The following is a 17,858-nucleotide window of genomic DNA, read 5'->3' as shown; positions in this document are numbered from 1 at the left end:
TTCCACTCAGACGTGATAGGCTACGTAAAAATTTACGTAGCCTATCACGGCTGACTGCAGGGACGCAAACGGCAGCGGCTACGGCCGCCGCCATTTGCATCCCGGCAGGACAGGATTTGCGGCGGGAGGGACGGGGCGCCTCCCCCCCGGCCAGAATTTCAGGGGGGGAGGGACGGGGTGCCTCCCCCCTGGCCAGAATTTCGGGGGGAGGGACGAATCAACTTTCGGGTTTAGGTAAGGGACTTTCTTACATCCCTAGAAAAAATGCAGGGCTGTTAAAATATTTTTCACTCACTCACTCACTCAAACACAAACTTTTTAGGTTTTCAAAATATGATACTCTATGGAAGCTTCACACTCTCAACTCAGCCCTCACGGACAGATCCCTTCTCCTTTAAACAGCCCCCTTGCACACTCCCTTAGCGCCCCAACATTACCCATTAGCCTTCCCCAAGCTCCTTCATTATATCTCCCCCTTCCCCCTCCAGCAGAAACATCCACACACCCAACTTGATTGAACCACACACACACACACACACAGGGTGGTGTAGTGGTAAATTTGGAAATGCAGGAGCTCATTGTGACAATCTCCAAGGGCAGTCCAAAAATTTCAGGCAGCTGTGTCGATCCATATCAACAAACCAGTTCTAGGAGTTTTCATCTCACCAGGCGCACGTCTTTGGTAAAGTGAATAGGTCTTAATTGCCCATTCCAGACCAAGTCATCCCAAAGACTTGCATTCCAACATGGAACAATATATTGTTGCTTGGAAAATTCATTCCCCCCCCGCCCCCCCCACACACACAGCTGCAGTGAGGATCGCAGCTAAGCTCAGAGGGAACAGGGAATTCTGAGGGGGGTGGCAGATGACATCAGAGTCCCTGCTCATGAAAAAGTGCCGCGGCTGTGTCCCTGTGAGCCCTGCCTCCACTACACCACTGGTCAGGACAGCGCTAGGGTTGCTCCCTCTTTTTCGTGCAGAGATCCTGCGCCTGTAACAGCTGTGCACCGGGTAGAAATTCAACAGGTATAGTTGTCCTCATCCTGGAGAGGCTTTGTTGCAGCAAAGCTCTGCCTGTTGAATTTCTGCCTATGTAGAAATATTGCCAGCATAGGAGACCTGCCATAAATCCTACCCTCCTAGCAATATAGTTCTCATGATCGTCTTGTTCCCCGTCCTGCCCTTTCCACTGCGATCACTGTGCACTGACATAACCCATAATTATTGCACAGTTGCTCAATGCACTCTTGTCACCTTTATGCCAAGAATGAAAATGTGTGCTGACGAGAGCTGTGAGTTGGGTGCTAGTGAGAGGATGAAGTAATCTGTCAACCACTTTGCCATGTGTCAAACTGGATGTAGGTATCTGCTCGGTCTATATTCTTAACTTGCCAGCTGGTTCCGTGACTTAGCTCTCTCTAGGCTTGTCAGCTGGCCAGGCCAGAAATTTACTGGCCTAGCCAAAATTTCAATCTCCTCCACTATTTTTTCTTCAAATGTGATTGCTATTTTCACTACTATTTCCTTACTAAGATGCAAGGTTTTAAAAACAAACACCCCCCCACGTACCCTTCAAAACATGACACTCTGCACACGTTCAAAGGCACTTTTTACATGGAGTTCTCCCCCCAAAGATGAATCCTGTCAGAGTGGAATGGCACTCTTCACATTCTCAGACGCACTTTTTAGGTTCATTGTTAAAAATTGGAGCTGGTTCCCTTCACAAAGTTAATACGCTCTGTATATGTGCATTGGCCCTTTAAAAATGTGGGGAATAATAATAAGTACAACAATAATATTTAATAAAAATCACTACCTTGTTATCCTACTGTCCGGCTCCAAGGAGCTCAGAGCTACGCACATGGTTCCCACCCCAATTTGATCCTCACAACAGCCCTGTGAGGTAGGTTGTGCAGAGGGAGAATGACTGGCTTCCCTCCCAGTGGGTTTGAAATCCCGGCAGAGCTTTGAAGGCAGGTCTCCCTAATCAACTTCGGGCGCAACCCTATGGATGTTTAGACAGTGAAAAGCCCTACAACTCGCAGCATTCCCCAGCCAGCAGGACCTTGTAGGGCCTTTTTCGGTCTGAACGTGCGTATGATTGCGCCCTTATCTTGGCTGTCTGCACACGCCCAGAAGCACCGAGACAGAGCGGCTGAAAATACAGGGGGCAACGCATCGTGGAAGAGGCGATCACGCGCGCACTGCCACCCGCGTTGTGGCTGCGCTGTCCTGCAAAAGGCCTCCTCGGCGCGCGAGGCCTTTTGGCAGGAGAGAAAAGAAAGACGCCCGAGCAAAGGCCGACAGCGAAGCGTGTTGCAACAGCCCGGGATCGAGAGCAAGCAGCTGGGGCGCAGCCAGGTGGGCGGGCCGAGCCAGCCCGAGGGTTGCGGCGGGGGGCGCGGGGGCAGGCGGGGTGCCGACCGAGACCTAGGCTCGGGGGGCGAGGCAAGCTTAGGGGCGGGCCGTGGGAGCAGAGTCAGGCCCCGTGGCGGAGCCCGTGAGAGCGGGACACCGGCACGGCCCGGGAGCGGAGGTGCAGGCGAGTTCTTCTGGGATTCCCCAAAGCGGGCAGGGCGCGGATCAGGACCTCTGAGGAGGAAAAAGAACAGGTGCGCTTGCTTGCTTGCTTGCTTGCTTGGTGCGCGTTGACGCGCTGCAGAGCGTTTTCCCCCTTGCGAAGAAGCCCGCGCGCTCGCGCGGAAGCGCCTCCAAGAGTTCCGCGGCCGAGCCCCGCTCCGCGCGCTGTCGCAGCCGGGCGGAGGCGTCTCCTTGGGCCCGCTGCGGGAAGCTGCCGGGGGCGAGCGGGGCGGCGGAGGGGCTTCCCCGGGCGGCGGGGGCGGAAGGCGCGCAAATGAACGCGCCAAAAGAAAGAACGAGTCAAACAAATCGGCGCAGGGTTTGCCGTTAAGCGGGAATGAAAGCTGCTCTGCCGCCCCCACCGTGTCTGCCCCATCCAATGTGCCCCCTGCGGCGTTTCGCCGATGCAAAGAGGTCGCTCCGTGTGGTTGGGGAAAAGCGGCTCCTCCAGGCCCTTCCCAGGCGCGTTAAGCGCCTGTTGGCAGCAAACGCGACGAAGCGTCTTGTGGCACCCTGGAGGCTGACCAGGTTGTTACGGCATAAGCTTCCGTGGATCACCGCCCTCTTCGTCACACATGCATCGGTGCCTCGGGGTGGCGTCCATAACAGCCGGGATGCTCCTGGGTGTGTGTGTGTACTAGTAATAACACAAGCATGGGCAACTTGTGGCCTTCCAGATCTTTTGGCCTACAACTCCCATCAGTTTTAGTCAGCATAGCCAATGGCGAGGGATGATGGGAGTGGCAGGCCAAAGCATTTGGAAAGCCGAGTTGCCCCCGCCCCCATGCCACAGTTGCGCAACTCAGTATTGCAGATTTGAAAAGCAATCTAAATTCTTTAGGTTGCTTAGTTTAGATTGGTAAATCTAAATAAGCCCCCATGTCTTTATTCAGATTATTTAAATAATTTAGCATGTAATCCTCTGCATGTTTAGACAGGAAAAATTCCTGTAACTCCCAGCGTTCCCCAGCCAGCATAGGACCTTTTTAGGATTTTTGTAGGACTTTTTCTCTGTCTAAACATGCATACAATTACAACCTTATTTAATTTTTTTTAATTACTTTTAAGTTTGGGGCATATTTGGAGCTAGTGGAAGATAGGCCAAGTTCTTTTACTATTTATTAATAAATAACATTTCTATATTGCCCAATAGCTGAAGCTCTAGGGAGGTAAACCGGTTTTCTGGGATGGGTCATTTCAGAGTGCAGGTCACATGCCTGAATGCTCCTCCATACAAATACAGAGATGTCATCCCTGCACATAGAAAACAAATATGTCAGGGAGAGAGCGGTTTTCTATATGCAGGGATGTGTTATTTTTTTATGTCTTGGTTTGGAAGAGCATTTGGTTCTGTGAGCCTCCTCCTGCACTTGGCGGTTCAGAAACAGGTTTCCACTTGTGAGACTAGCCTGTAGCTCTTTCTGAACCTGAAAGTCCCGAGTTCGAATCTTCACTGCTATAGGCATGCCTTGACCCTCCCGGCTTTCAGTCACAGCTCCCCAGGTTTGTCAGTGAGATTCTAGAAAGCAAAGAATTTCCATTGACCGCATGTGGTTATTTCTCTGGTCCTGTTCTGAAATCTATTTCATCGATTGCTAAATGTTTTCTTGTGCTTCAAAGAGAAAGTCTGTGTGTCTAGATAGGAAGGCGGTGTTTTGCCAAACTTGGCACTTTATAATCCCTCCTGGCATGGATAATACAAACGTAAAACAGGGCTGGATCTCCCACTTGAAATGTTCAGAAACTAGGCAGTGGTGTTTTTATCTGAAAATATCCAAGGTGTCTATGATTATTAAAATATAATAAAATGTAATTATACTCTTATCCGCACATTAGCAAATGATTGACTTATGGAGTGCTAAATAATTTTCCTTTTAAATGAATTACTTTTGAACAGCACATGCAGTTAATCTTTTTTTTTTTTTTAATGCATTTTGGGGGGAGGGGAAAAATACATCTTTCCAATTTGATGTGAGTAGGATTGAGTGAATTCATTTATTTTTATAAGCACACTTCAATCAAGCCTGACTCAATGTAAATTATTTGGCCTATCCTCCCCCATGCCTCATTCCTTCTGGAGCAGCACTCCCCTGTAGCTGCGTGAGGAAACTGACAGATAAAAAGTTTTGCAAGTTGTAAATGCTGTTATCGTGACCTTTAGCAAAGGAACTGGTGCATTTGCAGATAAGAAGAGCAAGTTTGTCTGGCGCCGCTCTAGGAGTAATTGCAGAATCATTTAGGCAAGCAAGACTTGCCTCATTGGAGGATGCTGTTGCTTATTGCCCAATAGTAGCTAGTAAGCCAAACTCAGGGTTGGCTGGTCGCAACTTGGACAGCACTGCATACAGGGGCAGAAACTTTGACTCCTGAGGCAGGAACTGCAAAATGTGAACCTCTCTACTGTAAAATTGCTAATAATTAACAGCTGACAATTTGCTGCCCTCTTATGACACCCTGAAATGTGCCATGCGGTGCGTTTTCTCATTCCGAAGCAAAGGGGAAAAGCGGTCTGAGCTTTGCTGACGGTGCTCAGGGATGCTCCTTTACCTGCTGAACTTCAAGAACGGGCTGCAGAGGCGATCCACTTGTTCAGCTGCTGTGTGTAAATGGCTCGCTGTGTGGAGCTAAGGCGAACATGGATACAGTGTCGAGCAGTCTGTGTGGCCATTTCGTTTGCAGCAAGCATTAGCCTTAAAATGTATTTGCTGCAGGCACGAAGGAACCCAGCGTAATTGTGTTTGGTGCCAGCAAATATATAGGCGTTCTGAGTTGGCCGATCCGCTGAGGGTGCAACCCTATGCGAGTTTAGACCGAAAACGTCCTATGGCTCCCAGCGTCCCTCAATCTTTACTATCACAGGTGTAGATCTTTGACCCATCAATTCCTTGCTCCCTGGCACATTCTCCAGGGAGGTGTGATCTTTTCAAACCATCCCTACAACAAAGTTTCCAGGGGGCCTTGTTGTTTGGCTCAACATTCAACTTCCCCCCTCTTCATTTTCTCCTTTAAAATGTGACAAAACCTGTTGTTGTTTTTTAAATGGTCTCAGACTAATCTGAGCTGGGTTTTGATTACAGGAACTTCACACCTTTTCCTCCTGCACTCTGTCTACTAACCTCACTGCTTCCAAATGTCCACATTTCACATTATGGAGAAGAGGTGCAGGAAAGTAAAAGTTCGATATTCTAACAGCTTTGTATTAAACCACTAGCCTGGTCGCCATTGGCGACCAGGAACTGCATGAGGCGAATGCATGGAATTGTAGGTAGGTGAATGGGTGTGCTGGTGGAAGGATGGAATGCTCTGTCTGTCCCCTCTGCCCAACATAGAAACCAAGGGAGCTGCTAGAGGAAGGAACCCCCCTCCTCTACACCCAACGTGGAAATGCAGCTCTCCATGCCACCTCTGCTAGCTAGCCCCCAACAGATTACTATAAAGTTTTGCAGGCTAGTAACTTTTGTGGGATTCTTGCAAGGCTGTAGACTCTTTTGAAAATCAATGTTATCTGAAAAGAATACAGCAAAACAATAATAATAAATAAAGAACAGCAATTGCACGATAAACCAGCAGTCCAAAATACAATCCAAGAAAAAGCCAACAAAAATAAGACAGTCTTGAGATCTCCAAAGAAGAGGTTTAGGGATGCAAGAATCCCTTCCCACTCAGAAATCTTGCTAGACTTATTGAAATTTCAGGCTAGGGTTTAAATGCAAAGCTGTTAGAATATTAGGATTTTACTTTCTTGCCCCTCTTTTCCATAATGTGAAATGTGGAAGTTTGGAAGCAAGGAGGTTAGTAGACAGAGTGCAAGAGGAAAAGGTGTGACTTTTTTGTAATCAAAACCCAGCTTAGATTTGTCTATGAGACGATTTAACAGTTTTTGCCACATTTTAAAGGAGAAAATATAAAAGCATCTAATAGGCGCTAGGCCACGCGTCCCCAACCTTTTTGGACCCAGGGGCACATTTAGGAATTTGATAATGTTGTGGGCACCACCACAAAATGGCTCCCACGGAGGATGTGGCTAGTCACATAATGGCTGCCATGGGGCCTGGCTAGTCAAAAGTAAGCTAAAGGGGAGGGGGAATAGTGAGCCTGGAGACTGGGAGGGAGGGGGAAATAGCAAGGCAAAGGGGGAGAGGGGAGAGAAAGAGCAAGATTAGAGGCTGGGAGTGGGGGAGAAACAGCAAGGTAAAGAGATGGGGAGAGAAATAGTGAGGCTGGGACGGGGAGAAACAGCGAGCTAAAGAGATGGGGGGATCATGAGACTAGAGGCTGGGAGGGAGGGGGAAAGAATAAGGCTAGAGGGTAGAAAGGGAGAGAAACAAAACTCCTCGAATGTTTTCCAAGGTTTTTATTAAGACATTTTTTAAGGAGGTGTGGAGTGGAGAGCTTTGTGGGTGCCATCGGAGGTGCTGTGGGTGCCATGGGGCCAATGAGTGCCATGTTAGAGACCCCTGTACTAGACACTGTACTAAAATAGAAAGGACAAGTCTCTTCCTACAGGTAAATGTAAATCGAGGAGAGGAGGTGCTGATCAGGGAGGAGCTGCAGTGAGCCCCTCCCCCTGTTGGGCTCCTCCCTACGGCCTGGAGTATTGCAGCATGGGAAGGAGCCACAGCGCAGCAGCTCCCATGCCACAAACGTAACAAAGAGTGCGGGCCCAAAGCTGTTAGTTTACACTTGATAGACGCTGGGTGGTAGCCTTCCATTTGTAGATAGCTATAATGGGAGTCGATCCCTAATGAGGCTGCCCTTGAAGACAGTCTGGAAGCTTCCCTTGGCTCCCCAGAATTGTGACGGAGATCAATTTTGTATCAGTTAGGTTGGTTGCTGGTTTTCTTCTGGGTTCAATTTAATATGCTGGTTTTAAGCCCTATGTCAGCCTCCCCCTACCTGGTCCCAGTGCTGGCTGGTGATGGTAGGTGTCCAACACACTTTGAGGGCACCTGGTTGGGGACAGCTGCCCTAGAGGATCTCGGAACAGAATATTTCAAGAGTTGCCTGGTGCCATATTAAGTGTGCTAGAGATCTTCATTCCTGGTCTGAGAAAATGCCTTGTGTAGAGTCGTCCCCCCCCCCCCACACACACACACTTGAAGTATGATAGGGATGGTAATCTGAGATGGGACCTTTTCACCCGTGGCCTGCAAGATTCGGGACAGCCTCACCAGGGAGGTTTGCTGCCTGGCCCCATTGCTGCTTGCTTTTAGATCAGGGTTGCAGAACCTCAGGCTCGTTGGCCAAATACAGCCCTCCAAGGTTCCCCCAAAGGCCACGCCTTTTCCCTCCAGCCACTGATCGTTTGGTGCTTTCCTGGCTTTTGTTTAGTTTCTCTTCCCCATTCTGAAAGATTAAAATGCCCCTCTTAAGGCTGAGCAGGAAGAGATTTAAGCTAAAATAGGCGGGTGTTGTAGCCCTGCCAACCACTGAAATGCGGCCCCTGAATTCTTTGAAATGGAATCCAGCCCATGGGACCGAAGGAGGTTCAGTATCCATTTTAGGAAGTCAGTGAAGACAGTTCTGTTTCAGCAAGCTTCTGCATATTATTGTTCTAAAGTCAATATTATATTGGTTCTCCTTTTCAGGCTTATTATTGTATTAATTTTGTTTTGGCAATGCCCAGTAGTTGCCTCTTTTGTGGAGGACGTCATGATATGGATAAAATTTGTATTGTAACATTCTTTAATATTTACTGATGTACATGTCCTTTTAAATTATCTATCTGTTTCCTGGAAGTTAATGCACAGTCAGCACAAATGGATTCTCCTTGCCCTTTGGCAGCTAAAAGACTGATACCACAACACTGGAAGGATAAACATTAGTCTCCTATAAAGCAATGTATTGAAGGCCTTATAAAGCTTTTAACATTTGAACAGGTGGTGTATAGACTCCACCTGCGAATGGATGCTTATTTGGACATTTCGTCTGCTTTTGTTGAGGTTTATGCATAATTCTTAGAAAGCTGTATTTCCGTATGTGTGTGTGTGTGTGTGTATCTACACACACACACACATACACATTTCAAATGCATGTTTCAAAACTGATATATTCACATTTATGTAGCTACAATCTTTTTCTTTCCCTCACTTTTTGTTTTGTTTTAAATTGTTGAAAATTTACAATAAACATTAATTTACAAATAACCTTGTTCTGTAAGACACCTTGAATATTTTATAAAATGGCAGGATTTTGAATAAGTAACATAATAAAATAAGAGTGTATATGAGTGTCCTCATAACTGCTGACGTCATACCATGAACATTTGATAACATTCTTTCCTGTCGATTACTGTCCCAGGTCTCCAAAGGATACCAGCCAAAATGTTGGATCTTAATGAGGTAGTGGACGGTGAGGTGGTTCTGGCCTTTGCCAAATATGCAGTCCTTGTTGTGGTAAAAATGATGCTGATGAGCGTTGTAACAGCATTCTTCAGAATGAAGAAAAAGGTGAGAGACTACTAACTCATTTTTCAAAACTTGAGGCCCAAGTTGTGGTTTCAAAGTCCTAGGCCAGCAAAGTATTTGTCAATTGTGATAGGAAGAGGGGAAGGGGGTCTGTGAGGCGGTGACTCTCCAGGAAGGATTGGGGCCCACTGCTGGCTCTTGGTAAGCCCACAATACGTTCCCTGAGTGGCACACGTGGTGGGAGTTTATTCTAAGCCTGGCCTGGCTATGGAATAGCAGTAGGCCTTAACTCTGCCTTCCCCAGCCTGATGCCTTCTAGGTGTTTTGGACTACAACTCCCCTCAGCCCCAACCAACATGGCCAATAGTCAGGGGTGAAGGGAGTTGTAGTCCCAGACATCTGGAGGGTGCCACGTTGGGGAAGATGGCCTTAATTCCTGCCGCCTCTCTTGTGCTGTCCTGTTGCCGACTCCTGATTTAGTAGACTAGAAGCAAAATGACACTTGGGGGGCAATCCCATGCATGTGTAGACAGAAAAATGCCCTACAACTCCCAGCATTCCCCAGCCAGCATATAGGCCTTTTTTTCTGTCTAAACATGCATAGGATTGTGCCCTAAAGACATAAAAAAATATTAAAACCAGCAGTAAAATTAATATTTAGAGCATTAGATGAAAGATTACATGCCTGCTGGAAGAGGAAGGTCTTGACCTGGCATCTAAACGTATACAGCAAAGACGCCAGGCAGATCTCCCTGAGAAGGGTGTTCCATAGAAGAGGGGCCACTACAGGGAAGGCTCTTTTCCTGGTTGAGTTCCCAACCTTGGAGGCCAACTGGTGCAGTTCTTTCCATGCTGGCTGCAAGAGGGAGAGGGTTGGATCTCTGACTCCCCTTTATGAGGTCTGAGCCCTGTCCCCAACCTCAGAGCAGGGACTCTGAACAATCCTGTGGTCCCTCAGAAGCTGTATAGAGACCATAGGATTGCTCCCGAAATCTGCAGAAATTTTCCTTTGAGAAAAAGTAGTTCTGAAGAAGAAACACACACTTTGTTTTTAAACGATGTACACATATGTCACAGTAAATACCCTCTTAGAGAAGGTGCCTGTTCTTCTAAGATGGCACTAGCCATTTGCAGTTAGCATAAGTACCTGTTTCAGTATATATGTTCAAAAAATCTGGAAACAGGTGTGTAGATGCAGTGCATCAACTAGATCTTAGCCTGTCTCCTCAACCCACCTCCGAAATGCCTGTTCATGTGCATTGGCAGGCACTAACTAACCTGTTCCTGTTGTGGGGGCTTAGTTTCTATATATTTTGGCGTGCGTAGACAAAGGTAATTCTGGATAGCACGCCAGAGGGTAGGGTGTAATAATCTTGACAGTTTTGGAACTCAGTTTCTGGGCCGGATTGTAATCTGAGCATTGTTACCTTGTAATGCCTGTTGCTCTGCGTACCCTTGTCTTGAATAGGCGTTTGCAAACCCTGAAGATACGGTGTCTTTTGGGAAAGGGGAGAATGCGAAAAAGTACCTGAGGACTGATCTGGATGTGGAGCGTGTGCGCAGGTAAACCAGAAGATTTTCATCAACGTTAGGTTAGGCTTTGTTTAAAAAAACGAAACTCATTTTTTATGAGTTGAAGGAGTACAAGAAGCTACATATACTAGGGATGTTAGAAAATTCCACCACGGATCCCAGGGGGGCCAAATTCCAGTGAATTCAGCCCCCTGGAATCCGTGGCGGAACACAGCAACCCACCCCACCACCCCACGAAAGCCCCGCGAAACGGCGTCTACCTGGCAGTGGCTCCGGTGATGAGGGCGGCAGCTCCGGCTGCTGCCGGGCTGCTACGGACGCAAATGGCGTCCTGAGTAGGGGACGCCATTTGCGTCTCTATGGTAGCCCATGATAGGCTACATAAATATTTACGTAGGCTATCACGGGCTACCATAGGGACGCAAATGGCGTCCCCTACTCAGGACGCAATTTGCATCCGCAGCAGCCCAGCAGTGGCTGGTGGCCCCGCTGCGGGTTGGCCCAGCCGGCGGCTCCGCGGCCTGGCTGCGGAGCGGAGCCAGCCGGGCAGGATTCCGGGGAGGAGGAACAGATTGCCTCCCCCCCGTTGAGGATTTTGGGGGGAGGGACGGAGCACCTCCCCCCCACCGCAGATGTCCCTGGACGAAACCAGGTAAGTGTTTCGTGCATCCCTAACATATACCTGCCTGCTCTCCAGCATTCCCACAACTCTTTTCCAATATCAGGCACAGAAAAAAATATGAAGAAGTCTCTTCCTCTCGCCATAAGTAGCCTTTGATGATTCCTTGTGATCCTAGCCATGTTCTTGAGGACCTGCGTTGATGTTGCGCAGCCTTCCCCAACTTGGTGCCCTCTAGACGTGTTGAACGACAACTCCCATCCTTCCCAGCCAGAATGGCCAATGGGGATGATGGGAGTTGCAGTCCAACCCATCTGGAGATTACCAGGTTGGGGAAGGCTGATGCAACGTTTTGCGTTCACACCTTTATTTTTGCAAGTTGTCACGCCATCTTGCTCACACGAGAAAGTTCTATCGGTGTTTCCAGGGCTGATGATTCCCTGAGCAGGATCTACTTTTCCTTCCTGTAGTGAAAGGACGCAGAAAAAGAGAGCCACCCTGCGGCTGTAGAAATCTTCCTGTTTTCTTCCTGTAGAATTAAGCAATTTTTTAAATAGCTTCCTTTTGGCTGGATTCATGAGTTTATGAACAGGCCTACTGGTGCTTGTGAATTTGATAGCTTTATAATACATAATCTGGGAAATTTAAGCCACCAGGGGGTATCTCTGTTCTTGAAGATTAACGTGATTTCCAAAAGCAGTTGTTAATGTTACCAGTTGTGAAACCCGTGGGTGGGCACTCAGACCTGGAATAATTGACAACTCATAGAAATGATCCAGATCAGCAAAGATTTTGTGGATGAGATGTCTAGGGTCCTTGTTATCCAGGGCTTGTCTGTTCCTGTGCCCAGAGCAGCTTGTGCTCTGAATATATGGTGCCCAAAGTCAGAGCTGATCTACACATTCAGAAGAAGCCCAAAGTCAGAGCTGACACGTTCAGAAGAAGCCCAAAGTCAGAGCTGATCTACACGTTGAGAAGAAGCCCAAAGTCAGAGCTGATCTACATGTTCAGAAGAAGCATGTGGTTATAGTCTTCTTGGATGGTAGAGCTTCAGAATGCTTGAATGTTTCCTGGTGTCAGAAACTGTCTGCCAGTGGAAAGCTAACAAGTCAGGACCTAGCCTTATCCCTGACATGGAGTGAGTTTCATTTGGAGGGGATTTCTAAAAAAGAAAGACAAAGTGGTAGAATATTAATACCCATGATTTCTCCGTCTGCATTCTGAAGTGGTACAGTCTCCAAGGGGCTATAACATGTGCTTTTAGAGCCATCTGTCCATATCCCAGGAATAAAGGGCACTCGGTAAGGCAGCCTGGTGCTTTCCAGATGTTTTGAATGGCAGCTCCCAGAATCGCTGACCATCGGCCATGCGGGCTGGGGCATATGGGAGGTGTCGTCTGAATCATCTGGAGGTCACTAGGTTGCCTACTCCTGCAGTAATGTGTTGCATGAAATTTCTCTCTTTCTTATAGGTACAGAGGAGAGAGCTGAGCTTATCACAGAGCATGCCCAATATCCTTTAAGGCTGGGGGAAGATTGGTAGTGGTTGGAAAGCTGGCTTTCCGACAACACTACCCCTGATAAGCTTCCAAGGTACTCCAGGACATACTGATGTAGTGTATGACCTGGGGTCTCTGTGGGTCTTGAATCTGGCCACAAATGCAGATCCTCTCCTCTGGGTCTACCATGTTGCAGGTGTGTACACGTACTCATGGAATTGAGGGAACAAGGACAATGGAACAAGGAATGGAGCAAAGCCTGGAGATTTTGAGATTTTGGCGCTCTCCATTGCTACTCTGAGATTTTGGCGCTCTTCATTGCTACCAGTGAATGTGCCAATCTCTGTTGCCTTAACTTGCCTGTAAGATGGTTCGAATCAAAGAGTGTCTAGTATGAATTAGGGATGTACGAAAGTCACTTACCTTTTCGCAGGGGTGCTTCGCGGTGGGGGGGAGGCGCTTCGCTTCTCCCCCCGAAGTTCAGGCGAGGAGGGGGAGCTGTCCCGCCTCGCCCAGCCGAAATTCAGGCCGGGGTGGGGAGGCTTCCCGCCTCACCCAGCCGAAATTCGGGCCGGGGAGAAGCGCCCCGTCTCCCCAGCCGCGAAACAAAGTGTTAAAAAAAAACTAACCCCCCCCCCCGTGATACGCTACATAACGATTAACATAGCCTATCACAGCTAGATTTCCAAAGTCAGCTGTGATAGGCTACGTAACGATTTACGTAGCCTATCACGGGGTTGTTTTTTTTAACACTTTACTTTGTAATGGCGGCGGCGGCAGCCGGTCGGAAGACTGGCTGCCGCCCCCGACGAAAGGCTGACGAACCACCGCCGGGACCCACCGCTGGGAGGGACATTCGCCAAAGGTAAGTCCCATCCCGGTTGGGGGGGGGCGGGCGGAGAATTTCACCGCCGATTTCGGGGGGCCGAATGCATTGGCGCTCGGCCCCCCGAAGATTTGGGGAGAAATTCTCCGCCATCCCTAGTATGAATGGATGATTTCGGTATGATGAAACCATGTTGTGCTTTGTCTGTGGCCTTTGTGGAAAGAAGTAGTGTGGGTGATAAGTCTGTGGGTTTTCTTTGATGGGCACCAGCTGCAAAAAAAGGGAGGGAAAAGAAGATGCCCCATTGCACTGTGAATCTCCTTTGCTTCTCTCCCCAGAATCCATCTCAATGACCTTGAGAACATTATTCCATTCGTTTTCATTGGATTCTTCTACTCCGTCAGTGGTGTTTCCCTCTCCACGGCCTTGCTGCATTTCCGACTCTTCCTTGGTTCTAGGATCTTCCACACCGTTGCCTATTTGGTACCCCTTCCACAGCCCTGCAGGGGTTTGGCTTGGATAATTGGTTACCTAGTTACCTTTTCAATGGTCTACAGGCTTGTGATGCTTGTTCTGAGCATGTCCTAGAAAAGACCCCCCCCCCCCCGCCACTGTTATTGCCATACCGGAGTGGTCTTCAAACTTCCTGCCACTCCCGACACTCTCCTGCAGCTGTGCATTACAGGGGAAGAGGGCTAAATGGTGAGCAAACTGTCTTCCAGGGAAACAACTTCTCCACCAGTACTGCTCTTCTCATTGCAGGGCTGTCGCTCGGTTGATGGAGCACTAGCCTCAGACGCAGGCAGGTTCAAGCCGTGACATCTTCAGGAAAAAGGATCAGGCAGCAGATAAAGGGATAAACGTCTGCCTGACACCCTGGAGAGCCACCATTAGTCAGGGTAGACAAAAGTGGGGTGGAGGAGCCAATGGTCTGAGCCAGTATAAAGCAGCTTTGTATGTTCAGGAGCTCTGTGATAAGCTGAGGAACTCCAGGGTCCTCCAGGACTCCGTTTAAAACCACTCCTGTCCTATACTCCTCAAATGCCCTTCAGTGTGGCCTGTATCCTATGTTAGGCATTGATCATTAAAGCTTCCCTTCACTGCCTTTGCTGTTGCTGTTACCAATATGGCTATGCCTTTCTATACTGGTTGCTGTTAGCACCAGTATAGAAAGGCATAGCCAGCTGCATTATACTGAGTCTATTCTATGATCCTATGAGTCAGCCCACTAGCCATCAAGCTCACTGTTGTCTACAGCCAGCTTTCCCCAACCTGGTGCCCTCCAGATGTGTTGGACTACAACTCCCAGCACCCCAGCCACCACATCTGGAGGGCCCCAGGTTGGGAAAGTTTGGCTTATTCCAGCAGTGGCCAACTTGTGGCCTTCCGGATGTTTTGGCCTACAACTAGCATCTGCCCTACCCAGCATAGCCAGTGGTGAGGGATGATGGGAGTTGTAGGCCAAAGCATCTGGAGGGCCATAAGTTGCCCACCCTTGGGCTGTGCTGACTGGCAGAAGCTCTCCAGGGTTCCAGGCGAGAGTTTTCCTTAGCCCTAGTTGGAGATGCCAGCAGTTGAACCTGGGACATCTCGTGTGCCAGGCCTGTGTTCTGCCACTGAGCTGTGGCCTCTGCCTGACACAGCCTTTGTTCAGAGCAAGCAAGACTTTGCTTACCATTGCCTACCCGTCTTCTGAAGCATTGCTGCTTTGGCCATCCTATTGTGTGCGTGCGTGCTGCTTTGCATTTTTAAAAGTTAGGGCTTGTTAGCCATGATAGCTAGATGAGACCTAAATGTACAGTAACAAAGCAGTATACCTTGGAATGCCAGACACTGGAGAGAAACAAGAAGAGATGGCCTGCACCTCTACACTGCTGTTGACCTTCCAGGCATAACTGGTTGGCAGCTGGTGGAACAAAATCAAGAACTTGATGGATTTTTGGTGTGATCCATTAATGCAATTCTTACATTTGTTGAGACAACTGACTTTCTCCAGAGGTAGCCATGTGTTTTGTTGTGGTGGCCATGTTTTTCCCACACAATGGGAAAAAATGGCCACCACCAGGAGTTGGCAGCTGCAGGACCAATGTAACCCCCCCCCCCCCAATGCTAGGGCATCCCAGGCAACCCACCATTATAGGAGAGAGGGCCCCCTCAATCCTAGAGCCGGCCCTGCAGCAAATAATGGTGGAATGCTCATTTTCTTGATACAAATTTAAGTCCTGTGAAAGTGCAGTTTTTCCTCCATAAACATGAGGAATGATATGCAGACCAGAAGAAACAACAAATGAGAAACAACTCATGCAGTAAACTGATAGAGTGGAAAAGTCTGAGATAGTTTGATTGTAGATCTTGTGGAGTAAACACTGTACCCGATGCATGCAAAATATGCTCTTGATTTCAGATTTATAGCCCTCTCTCCACTAACCTCTAGCAAAAGGCCATCCTATAGGTTATAAACCAGTAAAAAGAATTTGCCCATTTAGTATAGCCTTTGAGAAGTCCACTCCAACATTCCTTGCGTCCCATTCAACATTCCAAATGTTTAGGGTGAATTTAGGTTGATTCTCTTGTTCTAGTTTGTGGTTGCTAGTTCTGGGTATTGCGAACAACTTTTAAAATTCTTGTTAAAGGGGGGGGGGAAAGTTCTCCTTTCCCTTTCACATATTGCCTCACCTCAAAATGATTTGGAATGACTTTTACAAGCCTTAAGATTTTTAATGTATAACAAGTCTCTATTGATGGCATGTACGCATGGTAACTTTCTACAGATGCTATTTTGGGATGTTTATTTTTGAAGTATAAATAATAAAGACAACAGCAAAAAGGAAAAATGTGTTTGAATTTTGGGGGCTGTTTTTTCCCCTCGACTTCTTTAACTGCAGTCAGCAAATAGGATGTCACAAAGAATCAGAGATTCAAATCATGGAGTTCTTTGAAGAATATTTACCTTAATAATAAGATATCTCAAGCAATGCCAAGCCTTGTTGTAAAGGAGACTTTGATGCAAATAGGTGTTTGTAACCAAGTGCTGGAATAAACACAGGGAACAGTATTTTGCTTAGCTTAATATATCCCTAAAAAAAGAAGGTTTGGTGTGTCTTTTACCACAGCTTCAGCAGTGTAGCCTTTGTAGCAATTTTGAACAGAACTGGATTATCAGACTCTTAATTAATCAAATCTCACTGCTGTCCAGATTGTGGGTGTGATCAACAGTTATTCCAGTGGCTATTACACTTAACACGTCTACCATCCTCTTCTTCCAAGACACTCAGCGTAGAAGGAAGCTTACAAGGACAAACATATTTAACTTCAGCAGTAGGACTGAGTTATTTTTCTTCAGACCATTCTCAGGACATAAATGCCACTCTCGGTCTATTAATACAGCAGGGTGAATTTACTTCAATATCACATTGATATAATGGGACAGTGGAATTATCTCTGGTGAGGAGGCCAAGATACTTGTGGGACTCAGCATCTTCTATACCTCCTGGGTTGGGTATGGCAGCAGGTGAAAGTAGCACAGTCTCCGGCTTGGTCTCTGGATGCAGGCCAGTTGGCATGTATGATTCCTTATCGCAGGGGTGTGAAACCTCTTTCAGTCTGAGGGCCGAATGCCAATTCAAAGAAGCCCTCAGGGCCCACATTCCAATGTGGGTAGAGCCAAAGGAAGAGGAGGTGGGCCAAATGACAAAAAAATGCCGGCATACTTTAGCTTGAAGCTCTTAATGCTAGTAAGTAAGCCTTAGGGGAGGCATTTTGACCTTTTAGAATGGGGGGGGGGGATGCACAAATGCCGAGAAACTGCTAAACAATCAGTGGTTAAGGAAAAGGGGTGGGGCTAGGAGAAGGGATTGTGGCCACCTGGGGAACTCCAGAGGGTCAGATTGTGACTAGGAGGGAGGACCTTGGGCCTGAAGTTCTACATTCCTGCCATGCCCTGTTGTTCTGTGCTTTATACTGCCATCTGACGCCTGACACCCTGCCCTCGAATGCTTCTGGGTGTCCTTTTCTTCAAATAAAAGTGCCTTAGGGGGCTTAGTTCCTTCCTATCAAATGTTGGACAGGAGGTCAACAGACTGGTGTGTGTGTGTCTCGCTTTCTGTAATGCAGTATTCCTAGACAAATGGTATCCATTTCTCACTATTCCAGTCTTTGCCAGCCTGGTGCCCTCCAGATATTTTGGACTTCAACTTCCATCAGCCCCTGCCAGAATGGCCAGTGTTCAGGGATGCTGGGAGTTGTAGTCCAAAACATCAGTATTCAACCTTTTCACACCACCAACTTGTTTTTTCACTCCAACCTGCAGGATAGACCTTACTTTAAAAAACAAATGTGTATTTCCATTCTCCTCTCCCCTCTTGTGTACCCCCCACACATAACTTCTTAAATCC

General features: G+C 47.8%; 1 protein-coding gene across 3 annotated transcripts; it reads left to right on the top strand.

Moving 5' to 3' along the window:
• The first annotated feature begins 2,130 nt into the window (after positions 1 to 2,130).
• Positions 2,131 to 16,298, top strand: MGST1 (microsomal glutathione S-transferase 1). 3 transcript variants are annotated; one of them, XR_014784236.1, is made up of 5 exons: positions 2,458 to 2,613; positions 8,882 to 9,030; positions 10,457 to 10,551; positions 13,803 to 14,739; positions 14,805 to 16,298. XR_014784236.1 is itself a non-coding variant. In XM_084809219.1 (4 exons), exons 2-4 carry the CDS (start codon positions 8,905 to 8,907, stop codon positions 14,050 to 14,052), a joined length of 471 nt encoding a protein of 156 aa, XP_084665345.1. In that variant the 5' UTR covers positions 2,131 to 2,362; positions 8,882 to 8,904; the 3' UTR covers positions 14,053 to 16,298. The 3 variants fall into 3 exon arrangements, 2 of the variants coding, with proteins under 2 accessions (XP_084665345.1, XP_084665344.1); XM_084809219.1 differs by lacking the exon at positions 2,458 to 2,613 and adding an exon at positions 2,131 to 2,362 and having other exon boundaries at positions 13,803 to 16,298; XM_084809218.1 differs by having other exon boundaries at positions 13,803 to 16,298.
• Positions 16,299 to 17,858: the final 1,560 nt, after the last annotated feature.

This window comes from Heloderma suspectum, chromosome 7 (genome assembly GCF_057233095.1).
Source record: "Heloderma suspectum isolate Gila_16-S chromosome 7, 16-S_ref, whole genome shotgun sequence".
Taxonomy (NCBI): domain Eukaryota; kingdom Metazoa; phylum Chordata; class Lepidosauria; order Squamata; family Helodermatidae; genus Heloderma; species Heloderma suspectum.
The sequence above is the reverse complement of the archived record's forward strand: the minus strand, read 5'-3'. Positions and strand labels throughout refer to the sequence as shown.